Source organism: Polistes fuscatus, unplaced genomic scaffold, assembly GCF_010416935.1.
Source record: "Polistes fuscatus isolate 324 unplaced genomic scaffold, CU_Pfus_HIC Scaffold15, whole genome shotgun sequence".
In the NCBI taxonomy this organism is placed as follows: domain Eukaryota; kingdom Metazoa; phylum Arthropoda; class Insecta; order Hymenoptera; family Vespidae; genus Polistes; species Polistes fuscatus.
The window spans coordinates 4,486,885-4,509,306 of record NW_025113053.1 but is presented as its reverse complement, the minus strand read 5'-3'; the positions used below and the strand labels follow the sequence as shown (position 1 = coordinate 4,509,306).

General features: G+C 31.2%; 1 protein-coding gene across 5 annotated transcripts; it reads left to right on the top strand.

The window, feature by feature from the left end:
* The first annotated feature begins 427 nt into the window (after positions 1-427).
* Positions 428-21,330, top strand: LOC122514550 (DENN domain-containing protein 5B). 5 transcript variants are annotated; one of them, XM_043631454.1, is made up of 20 exons: positions 431-1,035; positions 13,522-13,631; positions 13,820-14,040; positions 14,152-14,349; positions 14,431-14,902; positions 14,999-15,135; positions 15,239-15,426; positions 15,526-15,925; positions 16,043-16,249; positions 16,370-16,378; positions 16,514-16,688; positions 16,808-17,072; positions 18,379-18,489; positions 19,077-19,341; positions 19,427-19,694; positions 19,803-20,115; positions 20,209-20,382; positions 20,472-20,685; positions 20,785-21,023; positions 21,124-21,330. In XM_043631454.1, the coding sequence occupies exons 1-19, from the start codon at positions 915-917 to the stop codon at positions 20,972-20,974; spliced, it is 4,038 nt and encodes a 1,345-aa protein (XP_043487389.1). In that variant the 5' UTR covers positions 431-914; the 3' UTR covers positions 20,975-21,023; positions 21,124-21,330. The 5 variants fall into 5 exon arrangements, with proteins under 5 accessions (XP_043487393.1, XP_043487389.1, XP_043487390.1 ...); XM_043631456.1 differs by lacking the exon at positions 18,379-18,489 and adding an exon at positions 18,050-18,085 and having other exon boundaries at positions 432-1,035; XM_043631455.1 differs by lacking the exon at positions 16,370-16,378.
* The last annotated feature ends 1,092 nt before the right edge of the window (positions 21,331-22,422 follow it).

The window sequence follows — 22,422 nt, the reverse complement described above, 5'->3', positions numbered from 1 at the left end:
ATCAAATTATTAACTATAATTATATAGTATCTATATATAAAAAGAATAAAAAAAGAGAGAGATAAATATAAATCTTTAAAAAAAGCATATTATCGAGAACATGGAAAGATTAAAATGTTATCGATATATTTTTCAGCTTCTCAACGTGGCTATTATCTAAAAATGTCGAGTCTTATATAAAATTATTTATATTAGACTTATCAAAAAAGAAAGAAAGTAATATTGAAAATATTTTTTAAGCGTCTACAAATTTAGAATTGAAATTTGGCAGAATTTTTTGATTGGAGAAGGAAATAACCAATAAGATCATAGGATGATAAGGATTGGTTGATAATCGTAACCAATAAAGATTTGCCGTCAACTTCACAGCTAAGGAGGTAAAGATCAATCTCTGGTGTTTTCCGAGCAGTAGTAAAAGAAGGATAGGGATAACGGGAATATATTGAGTGCGAGCGGGAGAGAGAGTGGGAGAGAGAGAAGGAGGAGGCGTACGCTACGAAGGATAGGCTGCTAATAGGACAGTCGTGCTTTCGAGAGTGGTGGGGGGTCGTGGCGTAACGCGTAGAGGGTAGGAGAGGGAGAAATCTGTTGGACGGGTTAGAACGGTGCGTGCTCCCGTGCGGTTGCGTGTTTTTCCGTTAGCGTAAACATCAGCTGTGTGTTTGTGTGTATCTCTCTCTCTCTCTCTCTCTCTCTCTCTCTCTCTCTCTCGGTATCTTTCTCGAGGCCACGAGTCTCTTGGAAGAAATGACAGGAGCAGTCGAGAGAACGGTCGCGATGCGTTTATCGTTTTCGTGAGGGTGGGAAAAAAGCTTTCTCGTGATATTGTCAAGGGGGAAAATAAGGCGGGCCGGATATATTCTATCTGTCACCACCCGCCGCTTCAACTTTAACAATAAGGTTCGATCGGGATAATGAACGGAGGAAGCTTAGGAATACCTCGAGGACCCGAACAACATCCGCAGAGATTCGCCGATTACTTCGTCATATGCGGTCTTGATAAAGATTCGGGCCTCGAACCGGACAAATATTTCGGTGAGTCAAACTACCCCCTTTAATTTCTTTTATTTTTATTTTTATTTTTATTGATATCATTTATTAATGCACGTTATATTAAACTATCCCTTTTATCTTTATTTCTCTTTTATTATCATTATCACGCCGTTATAATATATTCGTATAACTATTTTTTTATGCTTGTTATTTTGTAGTTTTTTTGTCTTCTTTTTCGTTTTAATCTTTCAATCCGAGCACAAAAGTTCTTTCGAGATTCTTCGAGCGATCTACTTTTCTTTTCTTTTTTTTTTCTTGGTCTATCTATCTATCTATCATCTTCTTTCTCCTCCCCATTTTCCTATCTCTCTTTCACTTTTTCTCTCTTTCTCTTAGGACTTCTTGTACGTGTGTGTTCTCTCTATAGTCCACGGAACAAAATCCGTTTCGCGAAAGTCGCGTGATTGCGCAACGCGCCGATGGAGTTCACCGTTTGGAGAGTGTAGTTTATTATGTGTTGTAGGAGTTTTTTTTAATCACGTTAGCGAATTGTTTACAATCGACGATAATGACGTTGCTCCCGAGAGAAGCCCTCCCCTTTTTATTTAGTTCGTTTTTATTTTTTCGACAAATAATTCACGCTCGAATTCGTAATCGAATCGAATATTGTTGAGAAAGTTCCGCGAGAAACGTAGAAATAAAAAGAAATTGTAGAAATAGAAATCTACGATATATTTGTTTTAATCGATATTATTATTAGCATGGGTGGTATAATAAGAAACGATTTAACCACGTGAGATTCAAGGCCAAAGTCGAATAAATTGATCAATTCGTTATTTCGACTAATCGTACGTTACGCGATATTTACCATCAGTCAGTCGAATATTTATCTCCGTCGAACGAGTTTAGATTACTTTTTATTTAAGTGGATAATAATCTTTTGTAATTAAAATAGCAATATTCGTTTCGATCTAATTCGCGTTGAAACGCATATGCGATATGTGTATGCGCGTGCATGCGTGTATGCGTGTGCGTTTCGAAAGCGCGCCATTATTCGAATATATTATTTCAAATATTTATGCGGGAAATCAATGCTACATTTGAATTATAATCCATCATACTATACGTATAGTAAACACTACGTTTGTTTTATTATCCGTTGTATTATATAAACATTTTGTAATGTAATCTTTTTATCTTTCATTTTATTTTATTTTTCTTTGCTTATGAATAACAAAACAACATTGACTCATATAGAAATAATTTCGCGATAATTGTTAGAATATAATCTTTATTAGCAATATATAGTGTGTTGCTCGTAAAGAAAGATAACGTACTGATTAACGATTATAATGCAAAAATATCGATGAACTTGATCGATTAGATGATTAGAGATTTCTGTTGTCTTTTAACATTAGATTATTATATTCCGATGATCGAAGCTTTGGGTCATTTTGTCGTTGATATATGTGTACGTGCACGCGTGTGTGTGTGCATGCGTGTGATAGTTTATCGGTGATATTTCATCGTCTATCATTTCTATACGCTTCATTTAACCGATCGTTCATCAGACTCGGACCAATTCGCTTCCTCGTTGCGAAAATATTAGATTCCTTCAATAAGTTCATGCGATTTATTTTAAATAAGTCAATTTTTTTTTGAAATTAGCTAGATAATTATTCGATGGTTGTTGACAATGACGTCAGAGGGTTGGAAAACAATTTTGATCACGCGTCGTAAGATTTGTATGTTTTTTGTTTGTATTATACTCTCGTTGTTATCCGTTCGATCCCGTTGTTGCTTGTTTTCATTATTCCCGTGAAATTCTCTGATAGAGGACTAGAGGAACAATGAGTGCACAGGAAACACAGCAACGGATCTTCCTGAGAAAGTATCTACCCCCCTCGTTGCTTCCACATTCGGGACGCTTGCTTTTCTGGGAAGAGAGTACCGAAAAGGATCGTTTTACATAAAGCGGGACTATCCTTCCTCTCTTTCCTCTCTTCTTCTTCTTTTTTCCTCCTTTTTATCCTACATGAGAAAATGTTCACGTTCAAAAGTGATATCGAGTGTCTCCCTCCTCTCTTCTTTTCGTCTTTTAAAAAGAAATTCATGGAACAAAAATTAGTTCGTATATCGCGCCATTGTGAATGCACCCCACGTGGGGTGGCAAATCGTTTTCATTGGTTCATTTGAAAATGCGTTCGATTTATCGAATATTCATATAATCTCGAATCATTTCGATTGTCTAATATCGGTAACGAAATTTAAAAGTATCATTTACATTAGCATAAGTTTAATAAATGCGCGTGTATATATGTCTGCGTATGTGTTTACAGTTGTGGATGATGTCGTATAAAACTGATTTTAAATATTATTTGTAAGTAAAATTTCCAACTTTTTCCCGATGACTTTTCTTTTTGATTCAGTTATATATAGATATTTAAATGTATTTATACATGAATTCGTGTTGATTCATTCAGAGTTCGGTCATCGAGCCGAACAAAGGTCATCTATTTTATATTCTCGATGAAACAACAGCAGCAGAAGAAGAAGAATAAGAAGAATAAAAGAAAGAATGATATCGGGTTATAATAAATTCGTAGTTTAACGTCCGTATTTATTTCATGACTTTTGACCTCTCGAAATTTCATTTAAATTTTAATCGAATATGTTAATTAAATGAACATTGCAAAATTCTTTTAGATTTGTTTCATCGAAAAGATACAATGCAAGTTAATACATAGATACACGTTTGAAAAAAAAATATATTTTTTATTTTCCAAGATTTCTGCAATGTTGCCACTACTACTATTATTATTACTACTACTATTATTTCTTTCTTACATTGAATACACGTGAACGTGAGTACAGAGTTAAAAGTAGCTCCCTTGGTTTTAGGAATCGTAGGCGTGAAAAATAGAATGTAGAAGGATTGGCGCCATCGTCATATTTCTTATCTTTTTTTTTTCTTATTTTTCTTGGTCTTCTTTTTAGTCGTCATTTTCGTTTTCTTCCCAATGTATTCTTTTTCGACATCGTAAGAAGACGAGGTTTCTCGGTACCTACAGATGCGAACGAGTTTCTGAGATTCTAAAGATACTACTCCGTACTTTCCAGCAGCCCTGGCAGATGTTCATACACTCACACACACACAGTCACACGAACACACATACACACATCATTTCCTTTTTCTCGTACGATGATGGTCCACAAAGGGAAGAGAAGCGGACCCGGTGATCTTATTCATTGATGATGGAGGGACTCGAAAAAAGAAAGACTTTCTTTTCTGTTCAACTTTTTCCTCTTCTTCTTTTTATTTATTTTTTTCTTTTTAGTTTTTTTCTTTTTTGTAGTTTTGCTATTCAGGAAAAGAATGGATTATTTAGAATATTTTTTTATGTTTTTTTTTTTATTGCTTTGAAAGGAATAAAAATGTTCGAGGATATTCAACTTTGTTTTTATTCGTATCAGAGGATTTTAAAATTTTATAAATCGTTTCATATTAATTGTAATAATAATAATTGCATTATGTGATTTGTAATGATATTATTTATTTTTAATATACTCTTATTATATTATTATTGTAATCTACTAGTTTATAATATACTTATAGTATTCGTATAGATATGTAATAATTGATATTATAATACTGTACTATATATGATATTACTTATTTTTAATATACTCTTATAAATCTAATGATTTATAATATACACTTAATAGTATTTGTATAGATATGTAATAATTTATATTATAATACTATACTACACAGAGTATTTGTGAAATTACTAAAATTCATACGAACTTTATATAACAAAAATTAATAACAATATTTTATTATTATTATTATTATTATTATAATATCTCAAGAGATATTTTATTTTGAATATTATTGATTCTAATGAACGTCACGAGCCTCTCCATCGTGTTTGTCAAGGTAAACGTGGGGAAAGGGTGAAATAATAAAAGGAAAAAAAGAGGAGGAAAAAAAAGTCGCCTAAAACTATACTTGGTCGATAGGGGATGAGAAAGTGCTCAACTCTGTTGGCCAGCATTGGCCAGTGACAAGTTTAATTGGAATATTGGAAGTACATTTGTACGAGAAAGGAAAGTACAATCTATTCTCTCTCTCTCTCTCTCTCTCTCTCTTTTCAATGTTTGCTTTTCCTCGGTCATCGTGTAGATATATATATATATATATGCGTGTGTATGTATATGTGTTCACAATTCCATTACTTCGATGGAAAGAGGACATCTCTGAAAAAAGAATTCGGTTATGGTTGGTTAGTATTGCTCGTTGAACTGTGGACGATATCATCGTTGGTTTCATACATTTCTAGTTATGCATACGATTTTTATTGTTTTTTTTTATTTTTATCATATACATTTTTATCTTCACATTTTTTCTTTATGTTCTTTTCAATTATTTTTTTTCCTGCCATGTCCATTTTTGTTACGTTTCCTGAACGTTGTCGAACGATTCGGTTTATCGATCACTTGGGAATAAAAATATTGACTTGGCTAATAAGTATAATACAGAAATTTGTTTCTTTTTTATGAAAATATCGCAAATTTTATCGTACTGTTGTACTGTCATTTCATTTACGTCAATGATTAATATCGAAATGTGTAATATTTGAAATATACACAAATTAATGTTAAAAGTTAATGTTAATATTTTTCTTATTGTTATATTAATCAATTATTATTATTAATATCATTAAATATATATATACAATATTAAATATAAATTATATTATATATAATATTTCTTAGTATTAATTAAATATTATTATCGTTCGTTTAATTTTTATTGTTAGACATATAATAGGAAAAAAAAATAATTACAGGCCAATTCGATAGAAGTAATTAATCGAATATTCCATTAGTTGCAATTGAATGAAATTGACGGTATTGGCGAGAAAGAGAGAGACAGACAGACACTTTAAAGTGTTCTGAATATTTTTATCGGTGTCATCTCCGGTGTTAAGTAGCTTTCTAGCTATTGTAATAATGACTGACGATTCTGCTGTGTTAGTGTTACTTACTAACTCTTCTCGTTCATTAAGTTCTCTCACAGTTTTTAGAATATATATATATACACATATATATTGTAGAAAAAACATCGACGAGATATCACGCATGCTTGAGAAAAAGGTCAGAGTTTATTTTCACGGTCTGCCTTCTCATCAAAAAACAAAGAGAGAGAGAGAGAGAGAGCTAGCTGTACTATCGATTGTCTTTCTTTTTATCTCAACTATAGGCATATTTTTCTTCTTTTTCATTTTTTTTACTTTTTTTTTTTATTTATTTACGTCAAAGCATGAGATATAAAATATATGTATACGTAACGTCTATACGCTAATTAAACCATCATTTTTTTTCTTTTTTTAATATTTTTTTTCTTATTATTCAATTTTTAGGATTCATTTTTAAAATCATATTCATTCTAAGATTTTAAAATAATGTAATGGAATAATGAAAATAAGTTTTCCTTCGTTTTACTTGGCGAGCTTTTTTTTTTTTTTTTATATTTCTACTTTTTCTCCTATTATCTCTTCCTCATCCTTCTACCACCAACTCATCGCTTTAGTTCACCGATAATTAGATTCTAAGAGGCTTTGAGAGTCCGGAAGAAGTTGTCGGTCTTTCAAAATCCAGTGATACAGTAGTGACCATTATTATTCGCCCACTTTAACGACAAATTAGGCTTATAGTTGAGCACTTTTATCGATCGATACTTTTACTTCCGATGTTATAATACTTTACTTAATTGTGTCTTCTCTCTTTTTTTTTCTCTTTTAGTAGATTCTTCCGCATATCGTATATCTTCAAACGTATAAAATTTAATTTTATTATGAAATGTGTTCTCTTTTTTTTTTTTAGGAAGAGCATACAAAAAAATGCGGAAAGAAAGTAAATAAGCACACGTTAGTTGGATTTTAAATATTATTTTCTCACTTTTTAACAATCTTTTTCTTTGCTTATATTCGTTATGAAACATCTTGCATGTATACGTACCACATACATACATATGATCGTAAATCAGACGCGGAAGTGTTTAAAGCAGAGCTGAAGGCATGGGAACGTAGAATTAAAAGTGGAACGGACCACTTGTCGGCCGTTTACCGCGGATTAAAGTTAAACGTTAGACTCGGCTTTTACCGTGGCTGAAATCATTATATATGCATACACACACACACATATATATATACAGAAATACATACAGACATATCTACGTACATACGAGTGGAATTTTAAAAACGTCGTGTGAGTTATTGAAAGCCAACGTCTCGTAATGGATCAATAATATTTAAAAACAAAAAAGAAAACAAAAACCTTTAAATCATTATTTTTCGCGTATTTCATTATCGCTGTTTATAAATTACCGCCATTTTTTGCCGTGTCACGTGACGGCGCAGACGTGCGTCACGTGACTTGGCGCAGACCGTGCGTCACGTGACACGCGTTGACACATCCAGAGGGAATTTTCAAATGCGAAATCGATTTATATGCAATGTAATATAAAGTTTTTATCAGTTTTTAGTCTCTTTGAAAGATTCGACGGATCGATCGCATAAAGGAGTAGTCTTATCGAATTCTTAATAGTCTAATTTAGATCGTTCTATCGATTATGCGTTATTAGTAAGAAGGACGATTTGCTTTTGTAAGCATACTTATTTCCATCGCTTAAAGTGCGCGTGTAGTAACGTAGAAGAGTGCCCCCCCCCCGTTCGTGTAGAAATGACCCCGCGTTGTACGATGACATCATACACGTACCAACAACAGGAAGGGGTGAAAGAGGAGGATAAAGTGGTGGTAGTAGTAGTGGTAGAAGAGGGCGTAGATGAAGGGGGGAGGAAGAAAGAGAAAAAGAGAGGAAGCTTATTCGAGCAAGACAAGGAACTTATTGCTAACCACGGGGAGTTTCACGTTGTTTTTTTGTTGGATTTAAGAAAAAATAAATAATAAATTTAAATGTAAATGTAAATGTTCGATTGCATAAAGATGAAATTTTCTTTCGTAAGTGTGGTATATGGTATATAATGTTGAAAGTAAAATAAAAAAATCTATGATAAAATATGTTAAAATATGTTAAAATCTATGATAAAGTTATGTCAAATCGAGTAAATGGGAATGGAATGTACGCTTCCAACCGACTAATTTGAGTTAATTTTGTTCTTTTTCCTTTCTTTTTTTCTCCCTTTTTCGTACAATATATGTATAACATGCAATTCAGTAGCACTTATGTGTGCATATGAGACGGGTACTTGTCATGGTCACGTTCGTCGAAAAGGTTCGTTATACGACGCCTCTTCTCCTTCTCGTGCGTGCAACGCGCACTCGAATCAATACTTCGGAGCTGGCTTTTAGGGTCGTTCGTTCGTTCGTTCCGTTCATCGACCGTTTATCGTTGCTTTTCCACATCTAAAGAAGAGCCCTTTATAAGACTACCTAATTTTATTTTAGTCCTTCCCAAAATTACTCTCTTTTCTTTCTTTCTCTGTTACTAATCCAAGAAACAAATTCTCGGAAAAAACCTTGGGGTTGGGGTGGTGTTATTATTTTTACGATTATACTATCTTAGGGCGGAGGGGAGGGTGAGGAAACTTTATTAAGTTGCTCGATAGGTCCTACATATATATATTTTTAATATAACAAATATTACTTTTATTATATACCTTAGTTACTTTATTATAGTACCTTATACCAAGCTAAGAAACAAAACCCTTTGAAGAAAATCTGCCTTTTTTTTTCTCTTCTTACGGCTCTACCGTGAGAAACCTTTGGTTGGGTTTGGACGATTGGTTTTTTTCTGAATTTGTTTTTTTTTCTTTCTCGTTATCTTACATAATATATTACTTTTTTTACGTTAGTTCCTTAGAATGTTTTCCTCCCTCCTTTCTTCTCTTTCATTTATTAAAGCCAAGAAAGAAATTCTTCGTGAAAATCTCTCTGTGAGCTTTTGTATAATGTTTTATTTTACTATTCCCCTTCCATGAGAAACGAAATTTTGTTGGATGTGGTCGACAAAAACCGTGTCCCGAATTTTTATTACAATATATAAAAAGAAAAGAAAAAGATATTACTAACGTTCTTTATATATATATATATTAACGAATGATTTGTTTATTAATTGTTAATAAAAAACAAAAATAAAAATTCATTGATAAATCATTCTGCGCGGCTTGTTGTTGTGTTTCCTTCGAGAAAGACGACGGTCATTTAACTTTAACCGGCAGAAGAAATTCTCGTGCAATTTTGTATGCTCAATTAAACGCATTGAACGACGTTAAGGGACCATCATCATCATCATCATCATCATCATCATTATCATCATTTCTTCTCGAAGAAAGGACGACGCAACACGGCATTCAAATTGCCGCCCTGGTGTTAGTTAGTCCCCCTCTCCCCTCCTAGTGTCTCTAAGAAATAATGAAAAGGTTTTTGTTATTTTTTTGTTTTAATTAAAATACGATTAGAAAAATATTTATCGCCCACACAATTATCGTATAATGATTTAAATGAATTAATTAATCGAATATCGCGATTTCGTATTAAATTAATTTCGTCCGCTATTTTGTTTTTTTCGAACGACACAAAAAGTTCGCGTTACTCGATATCTTAACGATTATTATCAAAGAAAATAAATTATTGTTATTTATCAGGGTGAAATTTATTTTGATATTTATTTTTTTTTGTTTATGGTATTTTCCGTACCAGTTACGACGAGACACCATAAAGAGAGTTTCTCCTTATCCATATTACTCTCACTTACGTAAATGAGAGGAAAACGATGATTCCGATAACGGGCCGAGGAGGTAGTTCAAATTATCCGATTATCCATCGTTTTCGTTGTGCGAACGCAATTTCAAAGCGGAGATTGACCCGGAGGATAAATTCGTTAAACTTCGAATTAAGTTGCTCGATTAGAATTCATCGTTTATTCAGTTTTTCTTTTTCTTCTTTTTTCAAAATAAAATTCACGCATTTGTATAATTCACATTATTTTTAATATAATATATAATATAATATTCGGAGATTAAAATAACAATATTTTACATTTAAATTAGAAATAAATGTATTTTGTTAGTGTTATCAATTTAATTTTTATCCATAATAATTTATCCTTCAAGGGTTTTAAAGAAAATGGTAAGAGAAGAAGGAAAATAATATCGGAGATTAAATCTCTATCTTTTTTCTTATTTTTTCTTTTTCGTGTGCGAGATAGTAAAACGCAACGTATCTTACATACACATACACACACACAAAGATGTCATCTATACAAGAGGTATAGTTCATTTACAACGAAACGTGCACAAAGACGAGACGCTTCGCACAGGGGTTTCTTTCATTACAGTTTTTTTTTCCGAGAAAGTCAGCATATCTCATCTAGGTTTGCGATCTCTTCCTTCTCAGTTTACCAGAAAGACAAACACGCGCGTTTGGGTGGGTTTAGTATTTTTTTTTTTTGAAAAAGTAGGCTACTTCAGCAACTCTGCTAATTTTTTTTTCTTTCCCTTTTCTCTCATACGCTCCGTTTTAAAATCTTTTTAGAAAGGCTCAACCGAGCTTTGAGAATTCTCTTTAACAAAAAAAAAAAAAATTCGTCGTAATAAACTAAAGTACACACTTTCATAATTGACTTATTTATATTTTTTTTTTTTTCATCTTTAATCGAGAACACTTTTGACAATAAAGTAACACCTTCTAATCCATTTTGTTTCTGAGATAACAATACTATTCTTGTGTAATCATTTTAACGTTACAAGGAGTACTGTAAAACAATCTTTATAGGATACAGACATGAATGTACACGTATTTATTCAAAGTATTACGATGAAATTATTTACGATTTGTTAACAAAGTATACTCTACTATTCCACAGTAGTTTACGCGCGAATAAAGTAGTTTAGTTATTATTACTATATATTTAATTATTTATACGTATCGTAAAGTAAGAAGGCTAGTAAATATGTACATATCAGAAATTTCTAGTTATTATTACTATTTATCTAGTTATTTATACGTATCGTAAAATGAGAAGATTAATAAATATATATGCACATATCAGAAATTTCTGATAGGCAAGAAATAAGAAAAGAAAAAAAAATAAGAGGAAGAGCAATGAAATCGAAGAGATAAAATCACTTAGTCGTGTTCAAAGGGGGAAAAAGGGATAAGAAAAGGGATTTGATCATGGGAATGAAGAATGATTCCTGATGTTATATTTTGTTTGTAGTAAAAGTAGGGAAAAAATAAAGTTGCGATATGGTAAGAAGAAACACAACATAGTCGAAGAATAAGCAATACGTATCGTTGTCGTTGTCGTTGTCGTAAAAAGGGGGAAGGAAAATATAAAAAGGAAATAAAAGGGAGGAAAAAGAAAAAGAGAGAAAAATCAAAGGTATCTCTTTCGGAAACGTAAAGGGGGGATGGATGAAACCACCCTCCTTTCGTTCCACCCTTCTATCGCGAACGATTAACCTCGTATATAGAAGAAGTACTTGGAAGTTTGCCAAGACGTCAACAGTCTCATTCAGGTCGAGCCTCGGGATATGTACCACGTTCAATAACAACTTGCCTTAGCCCTTTACCCCTTTAAACCACAAAGCCCGGTAAATTTGAATTTTTTTTTATTTATTCTTTTACGTATGTATTTGGATGAACCCAAAGTTCATGCGTTTATTCTGTTACAAATTGCACAATAATGAATTGTACAATTTGTTTGTAAAATTTGTTTTGGCAATGTTAATTTTTAAAATACGCATGAACTTTTTTCGTTCACCCTAAATGGAATCAATATGGAATTTTTCGTCATTTCTTTCCCCGAATAATTATCATTCTATTTAATATTTCTATGGTAACACATATTAATATATATGTATTATATGTTTTTCTATTATTAGTGTAATACTTTTTCATAAAGTTTTTTGGTAGATTTGAATTTTTCTTAATAACCCGCTTCTACTTAAAACCGCGAAATTTAAATCCATTCTTAACGATTATCTTCTTTACCGACTAAGCAACCCCCGCCAAATTTGAATTTTATTTATCGACGAACTCAGCCATTTTGTTTTTTCTTGTTTGGAAGATTTCTTTTCTTTAATATTCTCAATCGTGTTCATAATCTGGAAAATCGAAGCATGAATTATATGTATATATATGTATAATATGTGTATATATACGTATGTAAGTAAATATATATATGTACATGTTCAAGAGCATATAACTATATCAGTTTATCAAGACATTTCTGATAACTCGATACGCTTTGCTTGTTCATAGCAATAACCTATGTGCATATGTATTTACTTATATGTGTACGTTACGTGTGTAAGTGCATGCCGAAGTGCAGCAGCTTTTCCTAGACAGTAATTTTCCGGAGTTACGAGGAGAATATTCTAGCTCTCTGTGTGTTGTATTAACGTGAGAATTTATGACTCGGCCGAATGATAATAATGCGTTAAAGAATATGAAGCTCCCAAACGTGGGAATAAATAATATATTATACATAATATTTTGATATATTAGTCAGTGAAACAGTGTCCAATCAAAATACATATATAATTAGATACGTAATTATATATATACCGTGTGCAATATTCATGCATATAAACAATTAGTCACTTTATTACCATAATCTTCATCTTGATTCATATTTTAGTACGAATAACATAAATTATTTAATTGTAAATCTTACTAATTAAGTTTCTCATCAATTTAATTGAGAGAAAAAGAAATCGCGAAGGTAGAATTTTCTTTGATTTATATTTGCCGCCAATTCTACGAAATATTTGATTCCAAAGTTCTTTTAAGACACTTTTAATGTCCTTTTTTTTTTCGTTATATTTTAATCGATAGTAAAAACAATGTAGAAAAATTAATAAATAAATTTTGGATGTAAAATTTAAATTATATTATTTTTTGTAATAAAAATTTTTGTATCTCACATAGAGTAATGATTTTGTCTCGCGTAGTAGTAATGGCGCGATGTTATGCGCATATCATAAATGCAAATGTGAAGTTTTATTTGTGTCTATATTACTGAGATGAAGAAAGGGATGCAAATGAAGTTTGAAAGGAAATAGAAATAGAAATAGAAATAGAGAAAGAGAGAGATCACGTTCATTTTATTTAAAAACACATTTAAGAAGTTGGTAACCAGGTCATGGTCTTTTTACTTGTCGTTTTCAAGTAGTTGCTCTTGTCTTTCATCGTTGGATATCCATCGTCTGTTAAGTGGAAATACTTCGATGCATTTTTATCGTCCTCTATTGCAATTTCGTCACGTTGTCGATTTTATATTTAAAACCCGTGGATTAAATTTCTAAACCCAATGTCAAAACTCCTCGAATATTTTTAAACATTTCATTTCTTCCAAATAAACGTTCACGTCATTTGAATTTTATTTCGTATATGATATATAAAATGAGAAGAAACGCATAATAATTATATACGTCTAAATGTTAAGAAATAATTTAAATGAATATTATTAACATTGTATTTGTTTTAAAATTATAGGAGATTCTTTACAATGCACACCATTGGATCGAGCATACAAGAGCAAAGTTTTAGGACATTATCCGGATTCAGTACCATGGAACCCATTCGACGAGCATGCAGTTTGTATGGTAAATTCCATTCATTTCAAAATTAACATTTCCAAAAGTAAATTTAACAAAAACCAATCCAAAGTAAAGTTTTAAACACAATAAATGCAAGAACTTTTAGTTCACCCTAATAAAACAAGATTAAAAGATATTACAAATAATTAATAATAATAATAATAATAATAATAAAAAAAATGTTTGTTTTTTAGCTATGCCTACCAAGTGGTTTGAGATTTCGAACCCAGAAACATTCGGTGGAACCAACGTTTCATTCGTTTGTCCTTACCAAAGAAGATGGGCACAGAACTTACGGTTTCAGTCTGGTATTCTACGAGGAATGTCGTAATCATAAGATATGCGCTGCTATGCAAACGTTGCAAGCGATGCATATCACAGAATTGAGCAGTGGTCAGAACGGTACACCACCAACGTGAGTCTTATTTTTTTTTCATGGATCATATCATCATCTTCATGCATAAATTAACATTACAGTATTTGATAATAAAGGATTGCGTTAAGATCTAATAACATATTATTTTAGGGCGAGAAAGGGTCAAGAAGGTGGACACAATACCAGATCATTGCCACGTCATTTTAAATTGTCAGCGCATTCTCCAAGTGCTGCATTAGCTTATTACGATTCAACCAAAGATAAATTATTAGTGACTAAGTCAATTTCCTTGCTTTGCCAACAACCCTATCTTCACGCGGCCAGAATGTTCCTCACCAATCTATACAAGTAATTATCTTATTGTTTATTAGATAATTTGATCAAAAATGACATTAGAGAAATATATTTTTAATTAAATCTTTTGTACAGATGTGTTCCTAGGCATCCGGGACCTGGTCTTAGTTTAGAATCCTACGTGTACAATCTTCTGTACAATGTACCAGTACCTTTAGCTGGAAAATCATTGAAATTTTTTGTACCAAACGACGAGCCAGCTAAGGCTCCCTTAGAATTAGTGATACATCAGCCAAAGCCGTCGCGAGAATTACCCTTGTTGGATTATCCTTTGAAAGATGTGTTTACCTGGCTAGGAGCTGACTGTGTCATACAATTGTTCACTTGTGTCCTTTTGGAAAATCAAGTATTACTCAGAAGCTCCGATTTCAACAAACTTATGGTCGTGTCCGAATGCATAACCGCCCTTTTGTTTCCCTTTTCCTGGCAACACGTTTACGTGCCCATATTGCCAGCCAGTTTACATCATTTCTTGGATGCACCGGTTCCATTTATTATGGGATTGCATGCGCAAAGCGAAGGTGGTGTATTAAAAATTGCTAGCGAAGTGAGTATGTTTTTCTTTTATTATTTGTTTCTGTTTAAAAAAAATTGATAAAAAGGTGTGAACGAAATAAAAAACAAATTATTCCTCGATTTGCAGGCAAATCTTTGTTATGTAGATATAGATAAACAAAGTAGCCAATTCCCGGAGGAATTACCGGTATTTCCGCATAAGATGCAGTTTATTGCCGAGATTAGAGCACTTTTAAATAAGTACAAAGTACCATTAACAGGAAAGTACGTCAGTATTTTTCGCGTTTTTCATTTTCCTATCAAAATTTTCACAAAATATAAATGTCATCGTTCCGTATTTGTAAGAATGAAATATTTGCTTTTCTAGGACTGATAATATGCTCATAAACTATGTCAATGGTGACATTATGACTAGCAGCTTGACTCTTCCTGGTTCTGGTTTTCACCTTCCACGTAGAAAGCATTCGTTACACGATGTTTTAGATTGGGATAGACCTGATTCCGCACCGCAAACGGATGCCTTTCAACGAATCGTTGACATAGTTAAGAGAACGGGTAAAAATTAGAATGAAAAAAGAAAAAAAAGAATTATCATTTATAAAAATGCACAATTGGTTTAATTTATTGAAATGTTTTATCTGTGTTTGGATTTAGGTGTAAATGTAGACGATATTGATTCCATGGAGGATACCATTACGGATACCATTACGGATAAAATACTCACGCCACAAGAGGAATATCAAGAAACCCTCATTTTTAATAACGCCATTAGAGAGATTTTTTTGAATCGTTTTGCACAAATGTTTTGTAGTTATGAACATTTTGTTATTCAACCTAATCAAAATAAAGACGAATGGTTGAATAACAGAGACAGTATGCATGTGTTTGATAAAGCTACCTTTTTATCTGATCAACCTGCCCAACATCTACCATTTTTATCAAGATTTTTAGAAACTCAAATGTTTGCTTCCTTGGTAGATAGCAAAGTTATGTCAACTTGGAGCGAGCTCGATTATAATATCAAAGTTTTTGACGACAGAATTACATTTTTAAAGTAAGCCATCCTTTTTTCTTTTTTTTATCAAACTTTTTCGATTAATTTCTCCTTGAAATTTACGATTGGAAAAGATTGATATGCTTTATTTTCTTTTTCTTTTTGTTTTTTTTACAGGAAAACAGTTGGCGAAACTATTATAAGATCGACACGTTACGAAACGTGTACGAGCATATCTGAAACTCAAAAAGTCTTGGAACAGAGATTAACCAACGTAGATTTTGAAACCAATCCGCCAACCGAAATTGTTCCACATAGAGCTGCGTATTTCCGAAGTTTTCCTTTACTCGATTCTGTCGCGTTAAATAAAGAACCTGCTCAAAGGTATATTTTTCTTTATATATATATAAATATGAAAATATTATTTATTAAAAATTCTGTTATATATAGATTGAATAAGATTATTAATAATGGTTGCTTTTCTATTTTGTGCTATTCCGATAGTATTCTTCGGTAAGATATTGATATTACAATTGCATGTAGTATTTTTTACTTCAAATATACGTATTAAAAAACGTATATTTATTTATTATTTATAATCTATGTTGAAAATACGATTAAGTTTTTAAATATATTTTTTATTTGTAGTAGTAGAAAAGGACAGACACAGTGGAAATATAAAATGAAATCTATGGAATCTAATGGGAAAACGGTAGCACCTCAAGAATCTCAGTCTCCACGACCACAAACTAAGCTCTCTGCAGATATGAGTCCAGCATTGATAGCACAAGCTAATTGGACTTTTGTTGAAAAATTGCTCAAGGTAAAATCTATCATTTATTATATACACATATGCACACATATATTATACGAAACATATACAATATTATTTGATTTATTTCATATATTTATGTATTATTATTTTTTTGATTCGACGAAAAGGATTGTAAATCTAAAACGAAAAGAATGTTAGTCGAAAAAATGGGTTCTGAAGCATTTGCTTTAGGACACACTAGAGAATCTCTGTTCGACGTAGAAGAAAATACATTAGTTGCTAGTCTCTGTGATTTATTGGAGAGGATATGGAGTCATGGGTTACAAAATAAACAAGGAAAAAGTGCTCTCTGGTCACATCTGACGACTTATCAGGAATTGGAGGAACGTAACGATACTAATAAAACTATAGATCCCAACTTTCTTTCTCCTGGTGAGTTTTATCTCTCTCTCTCTCTCTCTTTGATTTATTATAAATATATATGTAACGAGAACTAAATTATATATATATTTTTTTTGTAAATAACCAAAATTTTTAATAATTTCTTTTCTTTTGAATAATATTTTAATTATAATACCAGTGCTAATAAATATATGAACTTTTTTTATATTTATCAGTGATGCTTATATTAACATATTGGTGAGGTTTTTATATATATCAAAATTAACTAGTTCAATTAAATTACTAATTTGAAATCGAATATAAATTATGATATTTTCATTAATCACAAATATATTTATTTGTATAACTTGCATCACTGATGCTTATACTATAGCTAATTGTGTTTGCACCGTTTTTTACTATGCACTATGGAGGGTAGAAGTAAGGAGAATCATCTTTGTATATAAAAAGTGTCCGTCGAAATGTATCAAATTAGGGTGGCGTCACATTAGCATCAGGGTAAATTTTAAAGGAAACGCCCAAATATTATTAGAGTAGGATTGAGAAATAAGCAAGGAAAAAAAAACTTCCGCATACTTCATTTTGTCTACAATTGCTACATGCATACCATACCCTTTGTCTGCACCAGTGTCATTCTGGAAGGTTTTTAAACTGTTATTTTCAGAAAAAGCTGGACACTTTTTCAAATTTTCTCCCATAAGAGATGATTCTCCTTACCTCTACCCTTCATACTGTGCACAAAGGGTGTCGATAACTAAAAATAATTTATATACAGGGTGTTTTTATGGTTTTATAAAAAAACTTTAGACACCCTATACATATATGTGTGTGATTATTTGGGAGCTATGTTAAAATATTTAAATTGCTTGTGCAAGTTATGGCACCCTTATTTCATGATACGCTTAATGTTACAAAATGTTACTAAGGACATATATATGAAACACTTGTCATATAATTATTATTTTATAAAATGTCATAAATCATTTTATGATGTTCCGGAAATGCAGCCTTAGCGTGGTGCGTGCTGCGGAAACGTCTCGATTGTACGTGTCACAAAAACTTATTTAAGATAATAACTCTGTTTAAAGTAGAGATTAGTTTCTCATTCGTAGGTACCCTGCACTATTAGTTGTAAGTGATTTATCTACAAAATATATTTCTTATTGCTGTCGTTCCATTTCATCATAATTTTGTTCACCATTTTGTTGCACAGTTTAAACATTTTATTTTATTTATTTGGAAATGACGAATGCTTTATTTACACGTTTCTCATCTACCATCCCCCCCCATCCTATATATGTTTTTTATTTTTTAACTTTGATTTTATTTTTATCAGTACCCAAGAAATCGCCAAATAAACTTTTTGGGTTACCGGATCGTTTAATCGCAACTTTAAAGAGCAGAAATATTTTTGTGATTGCTTCATATATCAAGGAGAATTTGAATGGTAAGCCTTGTCATTGGCTTGCCATAAGGATTATTAGAGTTTGATTAACAATACTAATTCATTATTTATTAATATAATTATTTTCAGATTTGATATGTCTTATCAAACTAAGATACTTTTTATTTAATCATTTTGCTCGTTGTATATATATATATATACATTTTGTTCATGCATGCGTTTTTCATTGTAATTATAATTTTAGTTATCATTTATTCCTCATTTGTTAGTTGTATCATAGCTTGGTCTTTTGTAATCGTTTATTTGTATTACTTCAAAAAATCAGTAATGTTTTTTGAAATTAGTCACAGCATGATATTCTTACCCTCTATGTATGAAATTATTATATCAAACCTTCGTCTACACAAGGCATGTTGCTTGTATTTTTATTCCTACAATAAATATTTATAATTAAGAGATTATTAAAATTAACATATTTTTATATATGAATTTTATAATCGAATAGTATAGTTTGTCAGAAAGAGTGTTAGTTTGATTGTAGGTTTCGAAAATAATAATTTATTTGTATATCCTCCTATTTATTGATTTATTTATACAGATAATAATAAAAATGTATTTTTAATTGTTAGATTTGTCAAATCTGGCATTAGAGACCGAGGTATCACCTACGAGAGGAATGGATAAGCACAAATCTCCTGGAGAAAGAAGAGCAGTCGGACCAGAACATTTACGTCCCTTACCTGAGTCATTGATTTTTGATATTAGAAATATTCAAGCTATGACGGATATTAAAACGCACATTGGATACGCCAGAGCATGGGTGAGATTAGCGTTGGAAAAGAAATTATTATCTCGACATTTGAAAACACTGTTATCCGATACGGAACTTTTAAGGTACGTAATATTTTATTATCGATACGAGAAATAAATCTATATCAATTATTTTGGATTAATTTCTATATTATTTTTTATTTGTTAGGGGTCAATATAAAAGATCAGCATTTTTACGTTGCGAGGAAGAAAAGGAACAATTTTTGTATCACTTATTGACCTTAAATGCAGTTGATTATTTTTGCTTTACAAATAATTATCCCACTACCAAATTACCGTACAGAGTCGTCATATTTCCTAGTCGTAAAGCAAGCGCTGCTACTACATCTGCCCACAGTTGGATCGCCATTTCTGGCACTTTATGCGAAAGTAATCCCGTACCGATTCCTAAAGGAACATTAGAATTTTTATTTCACGTAAATATTATTACATTTAATATAAGAATCGTAATAATATTTTATTTATTCATACATTATTTTATCATAATGTTAATTTAATTCTTTTTTCTTTTTTATTTTATTTAGCATAAAAACTTAGGCGTCCTATCAACTTTACGGATAGGTCACGACAACACTGGTCCCTCACCTAGATGGATGGTAGAACACGTAGTGGTAAGAAACGAAGTGACTGGACATACATTTAAATTTCCTTGTGGAAGATGGCTTGGTAAGGGCATAGATGATGGATCTACGGAAAGATTGCTAGTAGGTGCTTTAGTATCACGTAGTATTGATAACGAAGAATTGGTTGAATCGTGTTCGACTCCTCCAAGATGTAGATCTCCAAGTATACCTAGGCGAAATATGTTATCCCCTGTTGAATTACAACATATACTTGGTAAGCAAGTAAAAACGTGTTGTTTCATTATTTTTTGTCTCTTTTTTTTCTCTGTAAATTTGAACATTTTTATTCACACAATTGTTGTTGCAGGAGAAGCTGTAAATGCGATAGTTAAATATTATTACAGAGAGTGCCAAGATAATTCTCTAACTGCCTTAATTTGTGGCGAAGGTGGACTCGTACCTTGTCTAGAACAAATCTTTTTATCCGGTTTTAAAAGTCAAAGAATATTTGGTAGAAACTTATACGTTTGGGACTATTTCTGTAAGTACCTTTTTATTTATTTTCCTTAGAAATAAGTATATATATATTTTTATTATAACAATTGTGTTAATTTGTATTAAAACTTGTAGTAAGAGTGAAAGACGACTTTGCAATATCTTTATTAGGAGAAATGAATGAATACACCTCGCAGAGATTAAATAGGATTAGACAAATACACTCGGATAGTACTCAGAACTATGCCATAATGAGATGTTACTGTCATCTTATCGATCAGATTAATATATTTAGTCAAACTTTGGGAAAAGATGGAAAGTTTCAATTGTTCATTTGTTTGGCGACAAGGTAAGATGCTCGTTTTGTACAAAAATTAGAAGATTTGCATACACATTTTCTTTTTACACTTATTTTTATATAAAAAATGTTATGTTATTTAACGTTTAGAGAACAATTGTTGCATCCCATGTTGCGTCCTATGAGCGAGGCACGTTCCACTGCAGACATGTACGAAGAGAATTCGTTTTTAAGAAATCAAGCTCTATTGATGTTCCTCATACAGATTCTTGAACCACTTACCGATTTCCATATTGTCCTCGAAAAAAGCTTGACGTATGGAATTACTAATATATATTAATCTGTTATACATTCCGTGTGCATACTTTGGTCGAAGCTTCATCAAAATGGTATTATTGAAAATAATTATATTTAAATGATGAACTTTCTATTTTTTTTTGTTAATTTTGCAAAATATATTCACATTCTTTTTATTATTTTTTTTTACAGGCTAATACCAAATGCAAACACGATGTTATGCATTCATTTTATACGTTGTTAAAAAAGTCGCAAGACTTTATAGGGAAAAAACCGGTGTTAGTTTAAGAAAAGAAAAAACAAAAAAAAACGGTGAAAATCATCATTTGCTAAATGTTGCAAATAATTTTACTATTACGATATATATAATATATATAAAAATTGAATATTTAAAAACAAGAAAAAGAACAATTGAAGACTGTTACTGGTGAATGTAAAAATAGAAATTTTTAGATGAGAAATTATTAACAAGTGTGTGTGTGAGAGGAGAGAGAGAGAGAGAGAGTTAGAATGTGAGAATGAATGAATTAATGAATGAAAGAAAAAAAGTATATGACTTTTACTATGTAAAATGTAAAATTTAGCGAAGGTGAGCATGAATCTTTTTCTCTCATGCTATTTTCAATGCTCGTACTATTCATGACAAGTGATATACGTTTATTATTATCTAGTTAACTTTTACTCAGCTCCCTTTTAATCGCAGTTAATTATTAAATGTAAGGAACGAAAAGGAGAAATTTTTCTCTAAATCATACATAGTATGGACGAATTGTAAGCCAAAGATTTTAAATCCTACTTATTAATTAATATTATAATCAACGCCGTGTATATTTTCATTGCCATTTTATTTCAACAAAATTTATTTTATATTTTTATTTTTTTTATTTTTATTCTTAAAAGTACGTTTGTTTCTATTTAATCAAACCATCAAATGGTGTAAAAAGAAAAGAAAAAAAAGGAATATTCGGGATGATATTTGTATAGTATCTCGGGAAAAAATATATATATATATTACGTTAATTATATTTTTTTAAAATTTACCATGAGGTATGAATCATGATGCTCATAAAATAATCTTCCTCTAAATAGAAAAGAAACTTGTCTAAGATCTCAACTCGAATTGTTTGATATCTAATGTGTATGTACTCGTGACGTTATTTTTTACTGGCTGTGCGTTTTTATTATAACAATACGTTGAAACGAAGAAATATGAAAAATGGAAAATCCTAAAATAATCATTGTAGATTTTGGTTACGATTTTTGTGCTATTGCATTTGCAAACATTGGTTTCAATATTTATCTCTAAACAAAAAAGAAATATCCCTGATAGTGTTAAAAGAAACAAAAAAAAGGCTCTAAAAAATGAAATAAAAAAAATATTAGCGTTACGTTATTCCGCTATCTCTCAGATATTTTGAATTTATTTCTAATAGACTTTTTTTTTTAACGACAATATTTCTCCATGACTATTTTTTATTAGCAATACGAAAT

Bases quoted from the DNA above. Each gene is read 5' to 3' on its own strand.
- LOC122514550 (XM_043631454.1), top strand. From the start codon at position 915: ATGAACGGAGGAAGCTTAGGAATACCTCGAGGACCCGAACAACATCCG. The intron at 14,903-14,998 runs GTGAGTATGTTT...CTCGATTTGCAG, and splicing joins TATTAAAAATTGCTAGCGAA to GCAAATCTTTGTTATGTAGA. The intron at 15,136-15,238 runs GTACGTCAGTAT...TTGCTTTTCTAG, and splicing joins AAAGTACCATTAACAGGAAA to GACTGATAATATGCTCATAA.